The sequence below is a fragment of the Rhinolophus ferrumequinum genome, chromosome 14 (assembly GCF_004115265.2).
Source record: "Rhinolophus ferrumequinum isolate MPI-CBG mRhiFer1 chromosome 14, mRhiFer1_v1.p, whole genome shotgun sequence".
Lineage (NCBI taxonomy): Eukaryota > Metazoa > Chordata > Mammalia > Chiroptera > Rhinolophidae > Rhinolophus > Rhinolophus ferrumequinum.
This window is the reverse complement of record NC_046297.1, coordinates 57,997,972-58,015,513: the sequence shown is the minus strand read 5'-3', so window position 1 is coordinate 58,015,513 and position 17,542 is coordinate 57,997,972. Positions and strand designations below refer to the sequence as shown.

Below are 17,542 nucleotides of genomic sequence, written 5' to 3'. Positions count from 1 at the left end.
AGTTGACATTTTTGTCTTAACATATTTTATGCATCCATCCATTTATTCATTCACTTCTTTGATCAACAGCTATCTATTGAATACTTACATAAGGACGTTATAAAGTACTGTGATACAGTCCCTGCTTTCAAGGAAAGACAGATAAATAGGCAATTATAAAGCTGTAGAATGAGCACTCTGTTATGAAAAACACATGGTGCTCTGAGAACACATAATAGGAGCACCTAACGCAGCCCAACAGGGTCAGAGGAGGGGATGCATAAACGGAGAGCAGAAGGAAGAGTGGGACGTACCCAGCTGAAGAGGAGAATGAAAAGTTCAAGCAGAGGAGAACGTGGGCAAAAGCAAGACAGCAGAATTTTTTTTTAATTAAACTTTAGTGGGGTGACCATAGTGAGTAAAATTACGTAGGTTTCAAGTGTACAATTCTGTAATACATCATCTCTATATCCCACCGTGTGCTCACCACCCAGAGTCAGTTCTCCTTCCATCACCATGTATTTGAAGGGGGAGAATTTTGAGATTCTAATATGGTGGGATTACAGTGCTGAGGTTAGGATGGAAGCAGGTGTAGGGGTGATGAGATATGACCTTACAGCAGCAAGTAACAAGCCCTCCAGGGGACACCTCTATCTCTTTTGGGGTCTTAGGCAGAACTGGGCCAGTGCCAGGGCTCATGGCTTGGCATGTGGAACGTGGACTGGGTTCCAGCTCACTTAACACCCCAGCTGGAGATCTTTAGGCAGAAATCTTCACCAGGTGATTCCCAAACTACATGAAGGAGTTCATGCTTTACCTTCAGGACAGTGGGAAACCCAGCACGGTATCGAGCAGACGAAGTAGGGGATCAGGTTAGAATTTTAGGACCATCTCTCTGGCTGAAATATAGAAGACATGTTAGAAGACTTCAAACTGGAGTTAAGGAGGATGGTTAGGCACCTTTCTCAGTGCTCCAGATGAAAGGTGATGATGACCGCGCTTAAAATAGTGGCATTTATTGGAGTTAGTGCCACCATGAGTAATTAAGAGAAACTCAGCAGCAGCCTGGTAGGGGCCAGGTACTAATTAAAGTCATGCTCTCTCTTGCCAAAGTCTGTCTTCGTGACGGACACAGACCACTGGGCTTGCTGGGCCATGGTTTTGATTCACTGAGGAAACAGGTCTTTATTTTTCCTTTAAAACAAATCTATTAAGGTATAACTGATATAAAAAAACCTGCGTATCTAATGTCTGTAATTCAATGCATTTGAACATATGCATACACCAATCAAAGTGTAAACATATCCATCACTTTCAAAAGGGTTCTTAACAATAGAGATTCAACAAAGGAATAAGAAGAGCAACAGAACAACGTTCTGTTTGTACCCCAACGTGTGTCTCTTATGTCCTTTAGTTGTATAATAACCTCATCTGAGCCGGATGGGGACATTTATGATTATGACAACTTGGTCTGTTTTCCCTCCCACTGGAAACATTCTCACAATTGAAGAATCTCATTTATCACCCCAAAAAGCAAGTCAAGCTTTTATGATTGTGCAATCACACCAAGTTAAATTTTTACAGGCCCTTGGTCGGTCTGGCATGGGATGTGAGTCCAGGACAGTGGGTGTGATTAGTACAGAGAGTTAGACAGTAGTGAAATTAGCCACCTTGCAGATTTTGGTTGGTCTGTATTAACAGCTTCAGTCCCAACTCAGGAGTGCTTTGAAGCCTACTGCTCAAGCTGGAAAAACCACCCACGAATAAAATAATCATTCATAGTTTCTCTAGTTTTCTAATCACGTTTAAAAAAAATCTATTGTTTTAACCAAAGGAAAAATCCCTGCCATAAAAGAACAAGGTGCAGAAGAGTTGAATTCTATCCTCAATATTTTCCCTTCTCCAGAAACTGGGAAACTTGGTAAGACAACCTTCTCTGGACCTCATTTCTTTGTCTCAAAATTTCTTTCATCCTTAAAAATCCCATGCTTTTATGGAATATTTGCATTTTGAAGTATCATCACACAGTAGGCTCTTAAAATGTACTTGTAAAATGGGAGGAATGAGCACTGTGTGCTGGTCCAGGGCGATTAACAGGAGAGGTAAATGAAAGAGGCCCCTGTGTTTTATTTGCTCGCAGCCCGGCAGAAGAGATGGTCATATACACAGGTGATAACTGGACACTGTCGAAGTGCTATCCCTCAGGCATGTACAGGGAACTATGGGATCATAGAGGGGGAGGGGAAGGCAAGAAAGAGAGACAGTTGAGCTGAATCTGAACAGAGGTTTGCCAGACGTGCAAGAAAGACCATTCAAAGCAGTGGAAGTCAGATGAAGGTCCACTAATTTAATTACCTTCCACTCCATAACTCAGACTAGACGCTCAATGCTTGCACGCAAGAACAGCTCTCCTGGAGCTGGCAGTATAATTGTCTGATCAATTGGTAGCAAAATTGGTCTGTCCCATGGCCACTTGCTACAATATTTGTGTCTGACCATTGGATCACCTTCCACGGTCAGCCACCCAAGTTCTGATTTCAGATGTGCTTCAGAGACACCCCAGGAGGGCTTAGCAGAGGATGCCACAGGCAGGTCTGCCACATAAGAATAGAAGGAAAACAAAGAAATTGCTGGAGAGAAATGCAGATGAACAGACAAGACCCAAGGTCCATGGAGCCAACATGTTCTTCCTGCTAGTGGCACTGAGGAACATTTGGTGGGAAAACTGAGGTTCCTTCCATCAGCTTTTATGCCAGGAATGGGCCTCACTTACCCCTTCCCCCACTTTCCATTAACAGCTACTCTTCAGCTTCAGCTCAATCCTGCCACTGTCCAGACTCTCATCAAGCAGAACTCACATGACCATCGGGCCATGGCTATCAGCATGAAGTTTTCCTAGAATAACAGTCTGCATTCGTTTTTTTAAAACACCAGAACCCTCTTTCCATATTAAACTTTACTTAGAACAACAATATCTAAGTAGCTGTGGCCAGACTTGAACAACTACAGTAGCATAACTATTTATCAGGCATTTAGAATGCCTCGGGGCCGTACTGTGCAGTGGATAGGCATTCCCTTACTTAAACTTTATTATAATATGGCGATGTGGTGCTTATAAGGTAGGGATTATTTTTATCCTCTTTTTAGAGAAGAGGAAGCAGGGAACAAAGAGTGATAGCTCATATGTGGCAAAGCTAGCGTCTGACTTGGGTAGTTTGCCCTCAACGTGGGAGCCTTAGAGCACAGGAGGTCTGGCCCCAGTGGCCCCACTGGGACGGGGCTGGAGAGGCAGAGATGAGCCATCTTGGAATCCACCCCCTTTCCTTTTCTTCTGTAGCAAGTGCATCCAAGCTTCTCTATCCTCCTTCCCCCAGATCAGGAATTTGGATGATTTACCAGGTTGCTGTGTAATATGGTCTAAGAAATACTGCCTTTGTTTGTCCCCCAAGACCTCTACCAGAGCCCATATTCCATCACGTTGACTCCATGTGAAAGGGATGCTTGCGGCCAAATAAGTCTTCCAAAGTAGAACTACCGTGTTTCCCCCAAAATAAGACCTAACCGGAAAATAAGCCGTAGCATGATTTTTCAGGATGACGTCCCCTGAACATAAGCACTAATGCGTCTTTTGGGGCAAACCTTAATGTAAGACCCAGTCTCATTTTCGGGTAAACACAGTAGCTGCCAATTACAAAAAAAGAGTTATTATATGATTCCATTTAAATGAAATGTCCTAAAGAGGCAAATCTATAGAGACAGAAAGTAGATTACTGGTTACTTAGAATTGGGACGGTGGGGAGACATGGAGAGTGACTGTTAATGGGTTTCGTTTTTGGAGCGATGAAAATGTTCTAGAATTTACTGTGGTGATGATTGACTCTGTGAATATCCTACAGACCATGGAACTGTACAATTTAAATTGAGGCATTTGTATGTCATGTGATTTATAGCTCAGTAAAGCTGTTTAAAAATCCCCCCAAACAAGCAAGCAAACAAATAAAAGACTATACATCATCTCTTTAAACATTCATTCAGTGTGTTAATCCATTAACTTATGAATTCATTTCACAGTCTCTGCAGCTTGCCATCTCTGGCTGAGCCATCTGCTGCACATGAGGATACAAGGGGACAAGAACAGTCATGACACAGCAGGCAGCAGCATGACTACTCTAATAGGGACATGTGCAAGGAGAGAGGAGCCCCTTGGGGACCCTGGGAAAGCTCTGGCAGAGGAGATACTATTGAGCCCAAACCCAGATTTTAGCAGGTGGTCCAGCAGGGAAATTCCTAAGGTAGCCGAGATAGGGAATGGCTGTTCTTGGTAGCATATGAAAACTTGGACAAACAACAGTGTAGGGCTTGTTTGAGGCGGGGTGGAGTGGGCGGTGTTGCATCCCTGGATAACAGATCATGTATAGAAGGACCAAGGAGAAGAGAATTGAAAGATAAGCAGGAGCTACATGACTCCATTCCTTGAATCATTCATTCATCCATTCCTTTCTTTATTGAGCATCACCTCTGTGTCAGGCAGAGGTTCGGTTAGTGGTCTCAAGCTTGGCTTTTAGAATTGCCTGGAAAGCTTACAAAAATGAATACCTTGGTCTCACCCCCCAGATAACTGGTCTTAGGGTGCTTTGGGCATCAGGATTTTTCAAAAATTCTCAGGAAATTCTATTTGGAATCAATGTAGAGAACCAGTAGGCTGTATGATCGAAAAGGGAAAAACAAAGATTAAAGCAAAGCGGTTCACAGCACTTGGGAGTTTACCATCAACCAATGTTTTCTGAGAGCCTACTAGCTGCACCCTGGGCGCTGGGGATACTGCAGTGAATAAAAGACGAGAATCCCAGCCCTCGTAAAGGTTCAGACTGGTAGAAGGAATAGAAAATAGGAAGTAAACCTACAGAGGGGTCTCTCATTACAACATGGGGTAAACGATATGATGGAAATAGAGAAGGTTGACAGATACGAAGAACAAAGGGGAGGCTAGTTCCCAAACTGGCTGTTCAGGGAAGGTCTCTTTGAGGTTACTTGAAGTCAGGTTCTGTAGGAAGGAACTGGACTTGGAAAATCCATGGGAGACGTGTTCCAGGCAGTGGACACAGGTGCTGTGTGTGTGTGTGTGTGTGTGTGTGTGTGTGTGTGAGTGTGTTTTGTTGTGGTAGTTACAAGGGACAGGCACATAGTCAGAATGCATCAGTAGAAAAATAGTTCATTATATGGGAGAGACTTGGATGTGTTTATAGGTTGTCGTGTTTTATTTATCCTTTTATACCCGGAATCAAAGATGCTGACTGCATATAATAGTTGTTTTATATATGTTCACTGAATAAATGAACTAATGAAATCACGAGAGGAGAAATGGAAAGATAGGTGCATGGTTGATGAGAAATGGAAAGATAGGCGCCCGAGGAAATGGAAGGGAGGAAGTCCATAGCACACAGGAGGGGCACCTTTGAGGTGGGAAGGAAGGAGTTGAGACTGGAAGTAACGTTTTTCTGGGGCCGGGGCACGAGGCAGAGTCCGTCCTGATGGCTGTTGAGCTTTTTGCTGGAGAAGGGGAGGTTGTTTGCTGAAAGAGAGCCAGCTGTAGTGGGCTCAGGATTCTGAAGAGTTGGGAATAGTGGTTTTGTGTGATTGCAGAGGTGGGCCGACCAGGGACACTGGTAGGGCATGCAGTGGTGTGAGGCACGCCGCTGGGACTGCAGAGCACACAGAAATGGTGGTGCCGATGGGCATGATTGTGTGACGATGTGTAGCTCTAGCAGGTGGGGGTTTTGCAGATGGGTAGGGCCGTGGTAGGACAAGGAAGTGAACACACTCAGGTAGAAGGAGAGACGGATGGAAACCGATATTAAAGTCTAGACTGGGACCTATAGGAAGTGGTGTCGAGAAGGAACTGAAAGACAACAGGTGGAAGGAACAAAGGACAAACTCTAATGAGTCAAAAGCCAGATATGTGGCAGGAAGAAGGGAGTGAGAGATCTGGAAACAAAAAAAAGGGAGTTCTTGTTACTCCATAGTAGGCTCTGCACACATTAAATTACTTTGAAATATAATAGATACATTTGATTGAGCGCTACTGTATGTCTGAAGGGAGGCAAAGAGTTTTACCTAACTAAATTCATTCAATCCTCTTAGCTTATCCCATTGTTGCCATTTTACTGATGAGAAAACTGAGGTTTACGTGAGGTTAAGTATATTGCTGACATTTTTGTAGGTGGGAAGAAGAATAAACTGCATCTGTCTGATAAAGCTAAAGCTAATATGCGTAACCATCAAACTGGGTTGATACATATAGGTGTGTATATATATATATATATATATATATATATATATATATATATATATATATGGGTGTGTGTGTCTTTCTTGTTGTAGAACAACTTAGGACTCCTGCATCCTTTTCTTCTGAGTTGATAACCCAGGGCCATTTATATTAATCCCTTCAGCACTGCAGTAGGAAATTCCACATTTCCTAGAGTGACATAGGCCGGTCAGAGTCCAGCCCACACCCTCCTCTCTAGAAGCAGCCTCCCACACCCGGTACTCCAGCCTGCAGGAACTATTTTCAGTTCACTCAAGGCACCGGGCAGTCTTGATACATGGTGTTGTCTGGGTTGGTGATGTCCTTCTCCTGGCAGACTCCTTCTAGTTCTTGCAAACGGAGTGCGAGTATCAGCCCCTTTCCCCTTCTCTAGGCTGGAAAAAATATCATACCGGGTCTTATATACTATATAATATAATATAATAATATAATAATAATATTATATTATATAAAGCTAAAGCTAATGTGCATTATATTATATTATATTATATTATATTATATTATATTAGATACAGGACGCCACCTGATGCAGCAGGTGTCCCTAAGTCGTCTCTGCAGACCTCCACCATACCTGTGGTCATCACACTGAAACTCTGGGATGCTGACTCCTTGTTCAGGATTCTTTTTACAACCGCACATCCCCTCCCCTTTTATTTAGTGTATCACCATCTGGAAGGACCCAGACAAAGGAGGGGAAAAGGCTCTGATGGTGGCGAGGGATGGACTCTGGGGGCAGTCTCAGGAACCCCTGGCTTGTACCCATACCTCAGAGAGGCAAGTCTGGCTCCCATGGCATCCTTTCAGCAGGTGATAAAGAGAAAAATTTAGCAAAAAAAATATGTAGTTAATAAATTCAAGATACCTGGATCAATAACCAAAACAGCTCTTATATTAAAACATTTTCTAGGTCACTTTTATAATTCAAAAAATTAAAATAATTATTAGCTACTGTTGTTTTATATCATATGTTATAATTTTATTATTATGCTATGTGTTGACGTGTTATAATTAAGTTAGTGTGGCCGGTCACCTGGCAGGAGGTGGATCCTTTGTGCCTGTGATGCCGAAGGAGAGGACCCAGATTTCACTCTCTGGTTGGGTGATTGGGCTGATGATACCTTATTTTTCTGGAGCTTCTGTTTATTATGTATGTGTAAAATGGCAGTGAGAGCAGAGCCTCCCCTCAGCCCCTTGCATTGTCTGGGAGGCCAAATGACAGCATGACTGTGAAAAGCCCTTTGTACACTGTAGCATGCTCTAGGGGGGAAAATTGTGGTATTATTCCTGAGAGAGCTTTAGAGGAATTTCTACACTATAGGCCTGCCCACGTTTAACCTGGAAATGCGAATTCTGGGGACTCATCAACAACACAGCAGGGAACTTCTGCAGCAAAATCCTTTTGGAAAGGGTAAGAATCCTGCAGAATGAAGGAGCAATGGCAACTCAAACCTCCCAGAGGCTCTCCTTCAAAGATTACGAGATGAAAAATTAACTTGGCACTGTTGGGGGTGGGAATGTGGACCGCTGCCCTGGATGCCCCGTCTTCAGCCTCCGGACACTTTCCTTCCCCAAAGCCATTTTAGTCAAAGGTCATGTGTGAGTCTTGTCAAAGGCCAGCTTCCAATGGAATCATTGTCCCCCGGGACAGCGGCCCCCTGACTACATCTGCATTGGAGAAATCCCAAAAGCAAACGGCCCAGTGCAAACAAGAGCAGCTCGGGGCAGCTGTCCCGGGGCAGAGCTCAGAGGTCCGCCGGCCCGCAGCAGAGGCCGCGTCCGCAGCGCCGCGCCACCACCAGGCACCCAGACGCCCCCAGCATGACCCGCCACGCCGATCGGGTACGGTAGGCGCCTCTCTCTTCCGGTCCTCCATTGCTTGGGCTCCCGGGTCCAAGCCGCTGTTCTGTCAGTCGAGAAGCCTTGCAAAGGGCCTCCAGATTTGCCAGAAAACGGTCCCTGTTGGGCTGCGTTCCCGTGTACTCTCGGCTGGAGCAGTTTCCAGGCGCGCAAGATGCAGATCTTAACTCATTCTGAGTTTTCGTTGCCTGGGAGTGTTTGGGTTTGTAAATCCGTATCTCGTTTCGGAAAAAAACGAGCCGGTGGAACGTGCAGAGAGGGGCCTCGAACCGGTGCCAAGTGGGAGCCCGCTTGAGCACAGCCGGTGGGTCGCCGGGGACGCGGAGCTCTGCCCTCGTGGGGCCGCGAGGCGGCTCTGCGTTTTGTTTATTACCTGTTGGACAAGGGCTTTGCAAGAAGGATGGGGATTTTTAAAGCCGTCTGTTTCGGTCATGTTCTCTGGGATGCAAAGGAAATCGAATCATCTCCCAGATGGAGGGAGCCTCTTCCGCGCCGCAGGGTCCCCTCTCGGGCTCCACAAAGGAAAGACGGTGATTGGCGTGCACAGCGCCGGGGCAGCCAGTCTCTTGGCCCTTTGTACTTCACTATTTGAACAAGCCTTTCAAATAGACCCAGCACATTTTGGATAAGAGTCGAAGGAGCCTGGGGTCTCAACTGAGTAGGAGGGCTTTTGATCCTGACTTGGCAATCTCCCAGGACAAACAGAACAGGTGGGGAGGGAGAGGGCACCTCCTGTGGTCAGGTGCGAGCGGTGGGTCAAAGCGTTCCGGTTGTCTGCCCTGCCACACTCTAGTTTCTTTTTAACAGGTTAAGCCCAGAGCCATTTCTCACTGATGAAGGCAATGAAAACAAAAGCCCTTCTAGGGCTCAGCAGGAGAAGAGAGAAGCCGGCACTGGTGTTTGTTTATGTGTTTATCACACACCCAGTTCCACAGAGGATAAGAGGTCTTCCACACTTCCTTTCATTAGATAGTTTTTGAGCTTCTGCTCTTCCCCTCCAGCTGCCATCTCCATTTTCTCTTCCTTCCCACCAAATTTCTTGGAAGAGAGACAGTCGCTGTTTCCATGTCCTCTCTACTCCCCACCACACCCAGTTAACTGGAGTCATTCCCAAGGCTTCGACCACTACCTGCATACCTATTAGCCTCCCATTATTTTTCTCCTAGAGACCAACCTTTTACAGAGAACATCTCCATGGTGATGTACCATGGAGCACCTTCAGGTCAACGTATTCAAAACTGATTTTGTCTTCTCCCTCCTCTCCCAGGCCTGCTCCTCCTCTTCCATTTTGCACCACTCCAATGGCGTCGCCAGTGGCCAAGACAGACACAACAGAATCATCCTAGGTCACTGCCTCTCTTTCATTCACGATACTGAATCAGTTCCCAAGTCCACTACTCTGCCTGCTTAATACACACCTGTGTTTCCAGCTCTGCTGCTACTCTTTCAGGATAAGTCAGTACCACCCTAAGTTCTATTCTGGTCGTAACTACCCATTAGTCTTATTTGGGGGCTGTGTTGCCCACTCCCAAATCTCCTGTCTTGCTCCTGTACTGTGTCACGTGGTCTCTCTAAAATGCAAGATGATCATGTGGATCTTTTTGAAAAGTCTTCAGTGGATTCCTATTTTTCTCCCTTTATGAACAATGTTGGTGTATACAGGTTCTCTGTGATGTGCCTTGTACTTTCCTCTTCAATCTCATCTCTTACCATTCACTCTCTCTCCACATTTTATGCACATTTTAATGCACACTTTATGCACATTGTGTGCAAGTTTAGGCACATGAAGCTATTTGCTGAGCATGGCTTTCCTCTTCACCCTTCTCTTAGGTCTGTGTCTAACTTTGTTTTCCTTAAAGACGCAGCTGAGAGCCTTTTTCTCTTGGAGACGACCCAGCCCATCTGCTCTTTATCCTCCAGAAGGGATTAGGTGGCCCTCCTACATTGTCCCAGGGCGTCCTTTATTCCTTCTGTGAGAACATTTACCATTCTTTATTGCAACTATCTATTTACTTGTCTGTCCCCCACTGGTCTGTAAATTCCTCAAGAGCAGGAATCAGCTCTTTGTCTTAGCATCCTTAGAGCCTGGACCCCCCTGAGATGCTCAATGACGTCTTGTGAATTCTTGTGCAATTCTTGTCAATGTCTGCTATTCTCAAGCAGTGACTAGGACGACAGTGACACAAAAGCACATTTGGAAATTATCACCTATAAACAATACAGTGAAGAAAGAAGGAGGACAATCAACCATGATTATCAGGAAGAGGCACAGTCTTCCACTCATTTAACCAAGGAAAGGTTTAGACTTTCTAGGTATTTGAGACAATGCCCACGTCTCAGGGTCTACCAGCTCCCTCTGCAATCCACATCTCCACTGATGGGTTTCTTCCATTGCTACCCGCATCTGTCCTAACCATGCCCAAGTCTGGGAACAACTGCATGAAAGACCTTTTGCAATTTTGCTTTGGTTTTGTGAAAGCAAAGGAACCCATTTCAGACTAGAACCTGACATGGGAAGAGGACACTGAGAGGTGGGCTTCTAAGAGAGCCTTAGTAAGCTGGTATCAAAGGTAGATGCTGATGTATTTTGATACCAGAGAAGATATTCAGGGACCTCAGAAGGGTTCAGCAGGTGAGATCTCTAAGGGCTTCTAAAGAATGATGAGACTTTGGGAGAGACTTTGGGACACTAGAGATGAGAGAACTCAATTTTGATTTTCCAAAGAGAGAAATATGTGCATCCCCAAACTTTAGAGAGAAAGATGAATGATGATTAAGTTCTATAGAGAATTATTGAAATTGCAAGTTCTTGTTTGAAGCTGTGGTTCTTTTGAGATTTGGATGTATATTAACCTAAGAAAAAAATGCACAATATACAATACATAGTATTTTTCACAAACTTTCATGGGGTTCATACAAGTCTACCCTTGGACCCCCTTGAGTTGTTATAAACCTCAGGTTAAGAATCTTTAATCAAAGGACTAATTCATTCAATGGATAGTTGGGAGAGTAGGTAGTGATTTATAGGAGCCAGCGTAAGTTCAGTTATGCATATTTTCTCTTTTGAGAGGATTCCAGTGTAATGTGTCATATTAGCCATGAACTTGGAGTCACAGGACCTAGTCTCATGCCCCTGCTCTGACATTTACTAGTAAATTTACTTTCTCTAGGAGTGATTGTTTTATTATCTATTAAAAAGGATAACAGGTGTTGGGAATTTTAACTAAAAAAAAAAAATATGTGAAAGTACCTAGAATATAGTTATACTCAACTCACATTAATGAATTTAAAACCTTGATTTCAGGAAGGGCCCAGATCTTATGATATTCTTCTGGATTAGAAGGCTGCATGTAGGCTGGATTAATGACTGGTTGAATATATTTATTAAAGGAGAGATGATTAACAGATAGATTAATAGATGGATGTCTTCGTTGGTATACTACTGGGCTCTGTCTTCATTCCTGTTTTATTATATATCATTAAACATCCATGAAGACATTATACACTGATTAAAGTTGCTCAGATAAAGGGCATAAGGATTAGGAGTCCAAAAGCTATCAATAAATTGTAGTCTATTTTGACTTTATTTTCTGGAGGAGTGTGCAGAGATAGATATAAAGTGTATTGTGCATGGGTCCTAAAAGTCAATTGTAAATTATTTGGTATGTGTTTGTATGGGAAAGAAAGAAAAAGAGTGGGGGGGGGGGGGCAGAGAGAGAGAGAGAGAGAGAGAGAAAGAGAGAGAGAGAGAGAGAGAGAGAAATAGAAATGGGCTTACAGAGGCTGAGAAATCCCATGATGTGTTATCTGCAAGCTGGAAAGCCAAGAAAATGGGTGGTGTGTTTCAGTTTGAGTCCAAAGAATTGGGGGGCTGATCGTGTTTGTGCTAGTCTGAGTCCAAGGCCTAACCAGGAGTGTCGATGTACAAGGACAGAAGAAGATGGATGTCCCAGTTCAAGTACACAGAGCAAATTCACCCTTCCTCTGCCCTTTCTGTTCTCTTCAGGCCTCAGTGAACAGGATGATACCCATCTGCATTGCTGCATTCTTTACTCACGTGATTCAAATGTTAATCTCTTCCAGAAGTACCCTCACAGACACACCCAGAAACGTTGTGCCAGCTATTGGGGCATCCCTTCGCCCAATGATCTTGATACAAAATTAACCATCACAAAGTCTTCACAAGGGTAATCAAAGTCGAGTGAGGTCCTCAGGGTGGGCCCTAATCCAATATGACTAGCATCCGTAGAGAAAGGGGAAATTTGGCCCTGAGACAGACATGGAGGAAAGATGATGTGAAGAGATACAGGGAGAAGATGGCCATCTCCAAGCCAAGAAGAGGGGCCTGGAATGGATCCTTCCCTCACAGCCCTCAGAGGGAACCAACCCTGCCAACATTTTGATTTTGGACCTCTAGCCGCCAGCACTGTGAGGCAATAAATGTATGTGTTTGAAGCCACCCAGTTTGTGAGCAGCCCTAGGAAATTAATACAGGTTTCATGACAGCATAATTCCTTTAGCATGGTTTCTGCTGGGAACACGCCACACAGCATTATTTTGCTCTTCAGTCACCAGAGATTCTGCTGTTCTTTGTAGAGATGATACACGACAGTGTGTTGCTGCTTCACAGTTAGCAAATCATTTTTATGTCCATTATCTCCTTGACCCTGACCGAAGCATAAGCGATGGGACTTCTTGTATCTCCGTTTCAGGGATAGGAAATGGAGGTTCAGAGAGGCTAAGTGAATTATCCAAGTTTCCACAGCTTGGAAGTGGTAGAACTGAAACTCAGACATGAGTTTTTTGATACTAAATACTGTACTATTTTAATTAATTAAAACACGATGCCTTTCACCTTCATGGACATGTCAAATATCATCTTCCTTCTTTAAAGTTTGAAAAGACCTGAGTTTGGCATGCTGAGCCAGATTTCTCTTTTTCCCCTTTCCACCCCCCCAAATGATTTTATAATCCTACTTATTGGAGGCTATCTGCTGCCGGAAGGCACCTACTCCACCCTCAGCTTTATCATCAAACATTTATCGGGAATTTAGGCGCCTGAGTTTACGTGCACAGACTATTTCTTCTCCACTTAAAAGCTTTGTTTACTGACAAACTGGGCTTTCTCAGTACACAGTTTAATTACCGACAAATCCAACTGCAAAACTTTGGACGTGTTGGATATAATCGAGTTTTTCCATCATTAATACTGCTCAGATATTAATTCAACATAGTGATGTGAGGGGCACCTCACATTTTCCAGGAAGCTGCTTGACTTTAATCAGCAGGAACAAATGCAAGATTATCGCACTTTTTCCTTGGGTGACCTAAGCTTGTTCTTGGCACCGGTGAGGGCAGAGCACTGGTTGTCTCATAGTATTTCAGTGGCTTCTACCCAGGGGACTTATTAGTTTTGAACCTTGGGGATAATTCCATAAGAATGCAATTCTTTTCCTCCCAGAAAGAACAAAATGATGCTTGTGTTTGGTTATTCTTGTTATAAATAAAACCAGTGGTTCCCACATTCTGGAACCCTAGAGGTCTATAGGTAAGGTTATCAGATTTTGAAAACAAAATAAAATAGACAACAATAACAACCAAAAACCCAGGATATTCCAGTTAAATTTCAATTTTAAATAAACGATGCATACTTTTTTTTGGTGTAAATATGTCCCAAACATTGAAAATCCTAAAAAACGTATTGTCTCTGGCAACCCTACCTATAAGCTAGTATTGGAGGTAGAGCAACCCTACCTGTAAGGTAGAGTATTGATCCTTTTCAAAAGTCTAAGCAAATTATACAGCCTTACTTGAGAAGGCTCCAGAGATTCCTGATAGTGTTAAATTTCCTTGATTTTTAGCTGGGATTTTTTTTTTTTTTAACCCAACTTGAAACTACTGACTATCTCATGCTGAAGCCATAATTATACCACCATGTTTGATGAGTTATATTCTAGGGATCATGCAACGCTCATACATTATCTCATGTAATCCTCAAAACTGGGTGTTGGCAAACGATAGTTTGCAGGCCAAATCTGGTCACCACCTGTTTTTTTAAATTAAATTTTATTGGAACACAGCCACCCCCATTTATTTCCATATAGTTTGTGGCTGCTTTCACGCTACAAGAGCAAGGTGAGTAGTGGTGATAGAGATCGTTGTTGTATGGCCCTCCAGACCTAAAATATTTATTATCTGGCCCTTTACAGAAAAAGTTTGCCTATACCGGCTGAAAACCACCCTCTGAAAGAGTTACTGTTATTCCTATTTTTAGAATGAAAAAAATGAAAGCCTGAAGAGATTTAACTGGGCAAAGTCTCACAGTTCTTAGAATTCAGACCAAGGTCTGTTGAATTTCAAAACTTCTGCTCTTACAGCAGATCCAAAGGCTGGTTGTCAATTACATTTGTCTTCAATGGGTTTAACAATGGGGAAACTGATTTGTGATTTCTTTTTAAAAACGTCCATCTCAAAGACAAGGCAGATGGTGTGGTGTCGTTAAGCTGAGGCTCTGGAGCCACACTGTTTAAATCCCAGCTAAACCACTCAATTTCTCTGTACCTCGGTTTCTACCCACGTGAATTACAGATGATAATAGTACCTATTTGCGTGATTATTGCTGGAATTAAATGAGATGATGTCTAAAAAGTAATTAGAAGAGTACCTGACAAATGGTCTACAAAACATTTGTTATTTTTATTTCAAATAAGTATTATTCCAACGTAGGGGCAAAATAAAAAGTACGTGAAGGTTGGGAGCCTCTAGCATGGCTGGGTGACAGAACACTTCAACCAGGAACCTCACAGAGCACAGTGTCCCCTACTTGCCAGGTAATAGCGAGGAAAGATGCTCTTCCAGCTTCTTTATAATAGATGGCTTTGGCCTGAACGTGCCTTTTAGTCCCTGACTGGCCACGTTTGCTTTGGGAAGGCGTGTTGTGAGGTGTTACAGGATGTTCATCCAGTGTTTGCTGGACTCTAAACCTCTTATTACTGTTACCTGATATTTATAGTCCTAATAGCCACTCTCAGTGGCTCCCAATTGACTAAAAATGTAGTCGGGCTACCAGAGAATGACCTTCCTAAATAACATAAGACAAGCAAGTAGCCTCAGGAACACCTCAATCTATAATTTGATCCTTAGACAAAAACAAGGGGGAAAAATCAGTTTTTAGCAGTATTCCTCAACCTCCAAAGCATATTTTGTATATGGAATCACTCGCAATAAAATTTGTATGTAGTACGTATTAAGCATATTAGAAAAGCCTTGATCTTTTGCGATTACGTTGTTCCCTGAGAGAGAGGGGAGTGTAAGGCTTGAAAAAACTGGAAAAATGTTCAATACTACGAACAAACAATTCAAAGGCTAGTCACTCTGGCGGCCACGACAGCCGGAGGCTTTGCTAAAGTGAAGTGGCATGACTGTGCATAGATATCATCAAGGTGGTTTTGCAATTTTTGCAGCATGGCATTATGGGAGCAGTCCCCAGCCACCTGGCTGCCATTTTCCAGAGAGTAAAGCTACAGGGCAGTTGCCTGATCTCTTTTCTCCTCTGCCACAGCCCTCCACACTCTGATTACATTTCCCTTCCTCTTTCTTCACCATTCTTTTCCTTTGTTAAGTTACTAAGCTGCTGTTAATGGAATGTCCCTGTGTTCCAGGCTCTGTGCTAGGCTCTGGGGATACATGGGAAGGGGATGTAGACCTGGGCTTTAACCTTGTGGAGTTTACAGTCCCGGGGGGAGAGGCACATCTGCCGGGGGTTAGGGTAAGTGTTGCAAGGCACAAAGGTGGGAAGACCTCTCTGTGAGCTGAGAACTGAAGGCTCCTGCAGAGCAGAGAAGTCTGACAAATCGGTTTCCAAACTCAACCAGCTAGTAAGTGGTGGCACTGAAGTTTGAACCTAGGTTTGCCCGATTCTGAGAACTACTTTTCACTGACTCTAAAAAAAAAAAAAAAAAAAAAAAGGAAAAAGAAAATTATACCTGCTCTTCAAAAGTTTCCATTTAGCTGTGTGGTGCTTCCATAAAGCAACTTGAGCAACAATGAGGAAAAGCATTCATTCAGCGATTCTGACCACGAACCGTGGGTTAAGCCATGATGTACGGGACGTAAGCGCAAAGTACAGCTGTGAGCACCCCTGCTGAGGGGCGTTGAGAAAAGCATGTGGGACTGGAGTGGCAATGCAGTAATAATAGTCCACGTCCCCTGCAAATTCATCACAAATGCCCCTTTTACGCCTTTGATTAAAATGCAGGACGTGTGCATCCCGTTTGTTTATTCCTCTCGTTCCTAGACAAACACAAGTCTAATAAAGAGGGAAACAAGTCCGTCCAGGCCACAAGTCCGCGTGGGAAGGTGGGTGTTTCGGGGAGGTTAGGCTGATCCTACCAGGTTGCCATTGCATCCTGTCCTCTGAACGTCATTTGGCACTCTGAGGTCCAAGGGAGCCTGCAACCCACTGCCAAGGGAGCTCAAACACTCCTGAAACTTAGAACTGGCCTCCATCTTTCCTAGGTATTTCGAGTTCTGTCTGTCCGAGAGATGCAGCTCGTGCCTACATACAAAGTTCAACAGCTTTCTAATATAGAAATTTCAGGAGACAATGGGGAGGCAATCTCTGTCTTTGAGGAGCTTGCAGTTTAGTAAGAAGAATTTCCAACTCTTCAGAAGAGGCAAGGAGTGGTGGAACAATCAGGGTCTCTGACCCACTCAGACTGGGCTTAAATCATTTCTCTGCCGTTTACTGTGCAGCCCTGAGCAGATTATTTCATCTTTCCGAGTCTTGGTTTCTTCACTCATAAAATGGGATTTCTATAACTACTTCGTGCGATTATAAAACTACCTTAATAGGTAGTCACTATTATAATCATTGTTGCTGGATTTATTATTGTTATTATCAGAATATGGCAGAGTCCTGTTCTACCACTGACTGGGTGACTTTGGGCAAATTATCCAAATTCTTCAGCTGTAAAATAGGATTGCGCTCACGGCCTTATGTACATAGTTCAAGAGCTCACTTCATTCTCAGATCACTTTTACCTCTCTATTTATTCTTCTTCATAGCTCTTATCACTAATGGAGGTATTTTTATATTTTATGTTATTCCAACCCATAAAAAGGAAGCTCCACGCGCAGGTATGTGGGTTCTTTGGTTAGTTGCTGGTGTCTTTTTGGGCCTAAAACTGTGCCTCCTGGACCATACTAGGTTCTCAATGAACTATTCGCTGCATTAATGGATGAATGAGCCAGTGAATGAATGCTAAATCCTATGTTAAATGTTTAGCAAGTGGAGGCTCCTGTCTCACCATAGCTGGTAGTGAGCATAGTGTCACTGTGATCGTTAGAATGTGATGTGTGTTGCCAGAGACACCGATA

At 43.6% G+C, this 17,542-nt stretch overlaps 1 protein-coding gene across 2 annotated transcripts in view; it reads left to right on the top strand.

Annotated features, from left to right (window-relative positions):
• The first annotated feature begins 7,917 nt into the window (after window positions 1–7,917).
• The window catches only part of ENPP2 (ectonucleotide pyrophosphatase/phosphodiesterase 2), a 98,336-nt gene continuing 88,711 nt past the window's right edge, over window positions 7,918–17,542 (top strand). The window contains exon 1 of one of the 2 annotated variants that reach the window (XM_033126070.1): window positions 7,918–8,146. In XM_033126070.1, the coding sequence (XP_032981961.1) occupies window positions 8,126–8,146 (21 nt within the window). In that variant the 5' untranslated portion in view covers window positions 7,918–8,125. The remainder of the gene's footprint in view (window positions 8,147–17,542) is intronic. The other variant, XM_033126076.1, reaches the window with a different exon arrangement.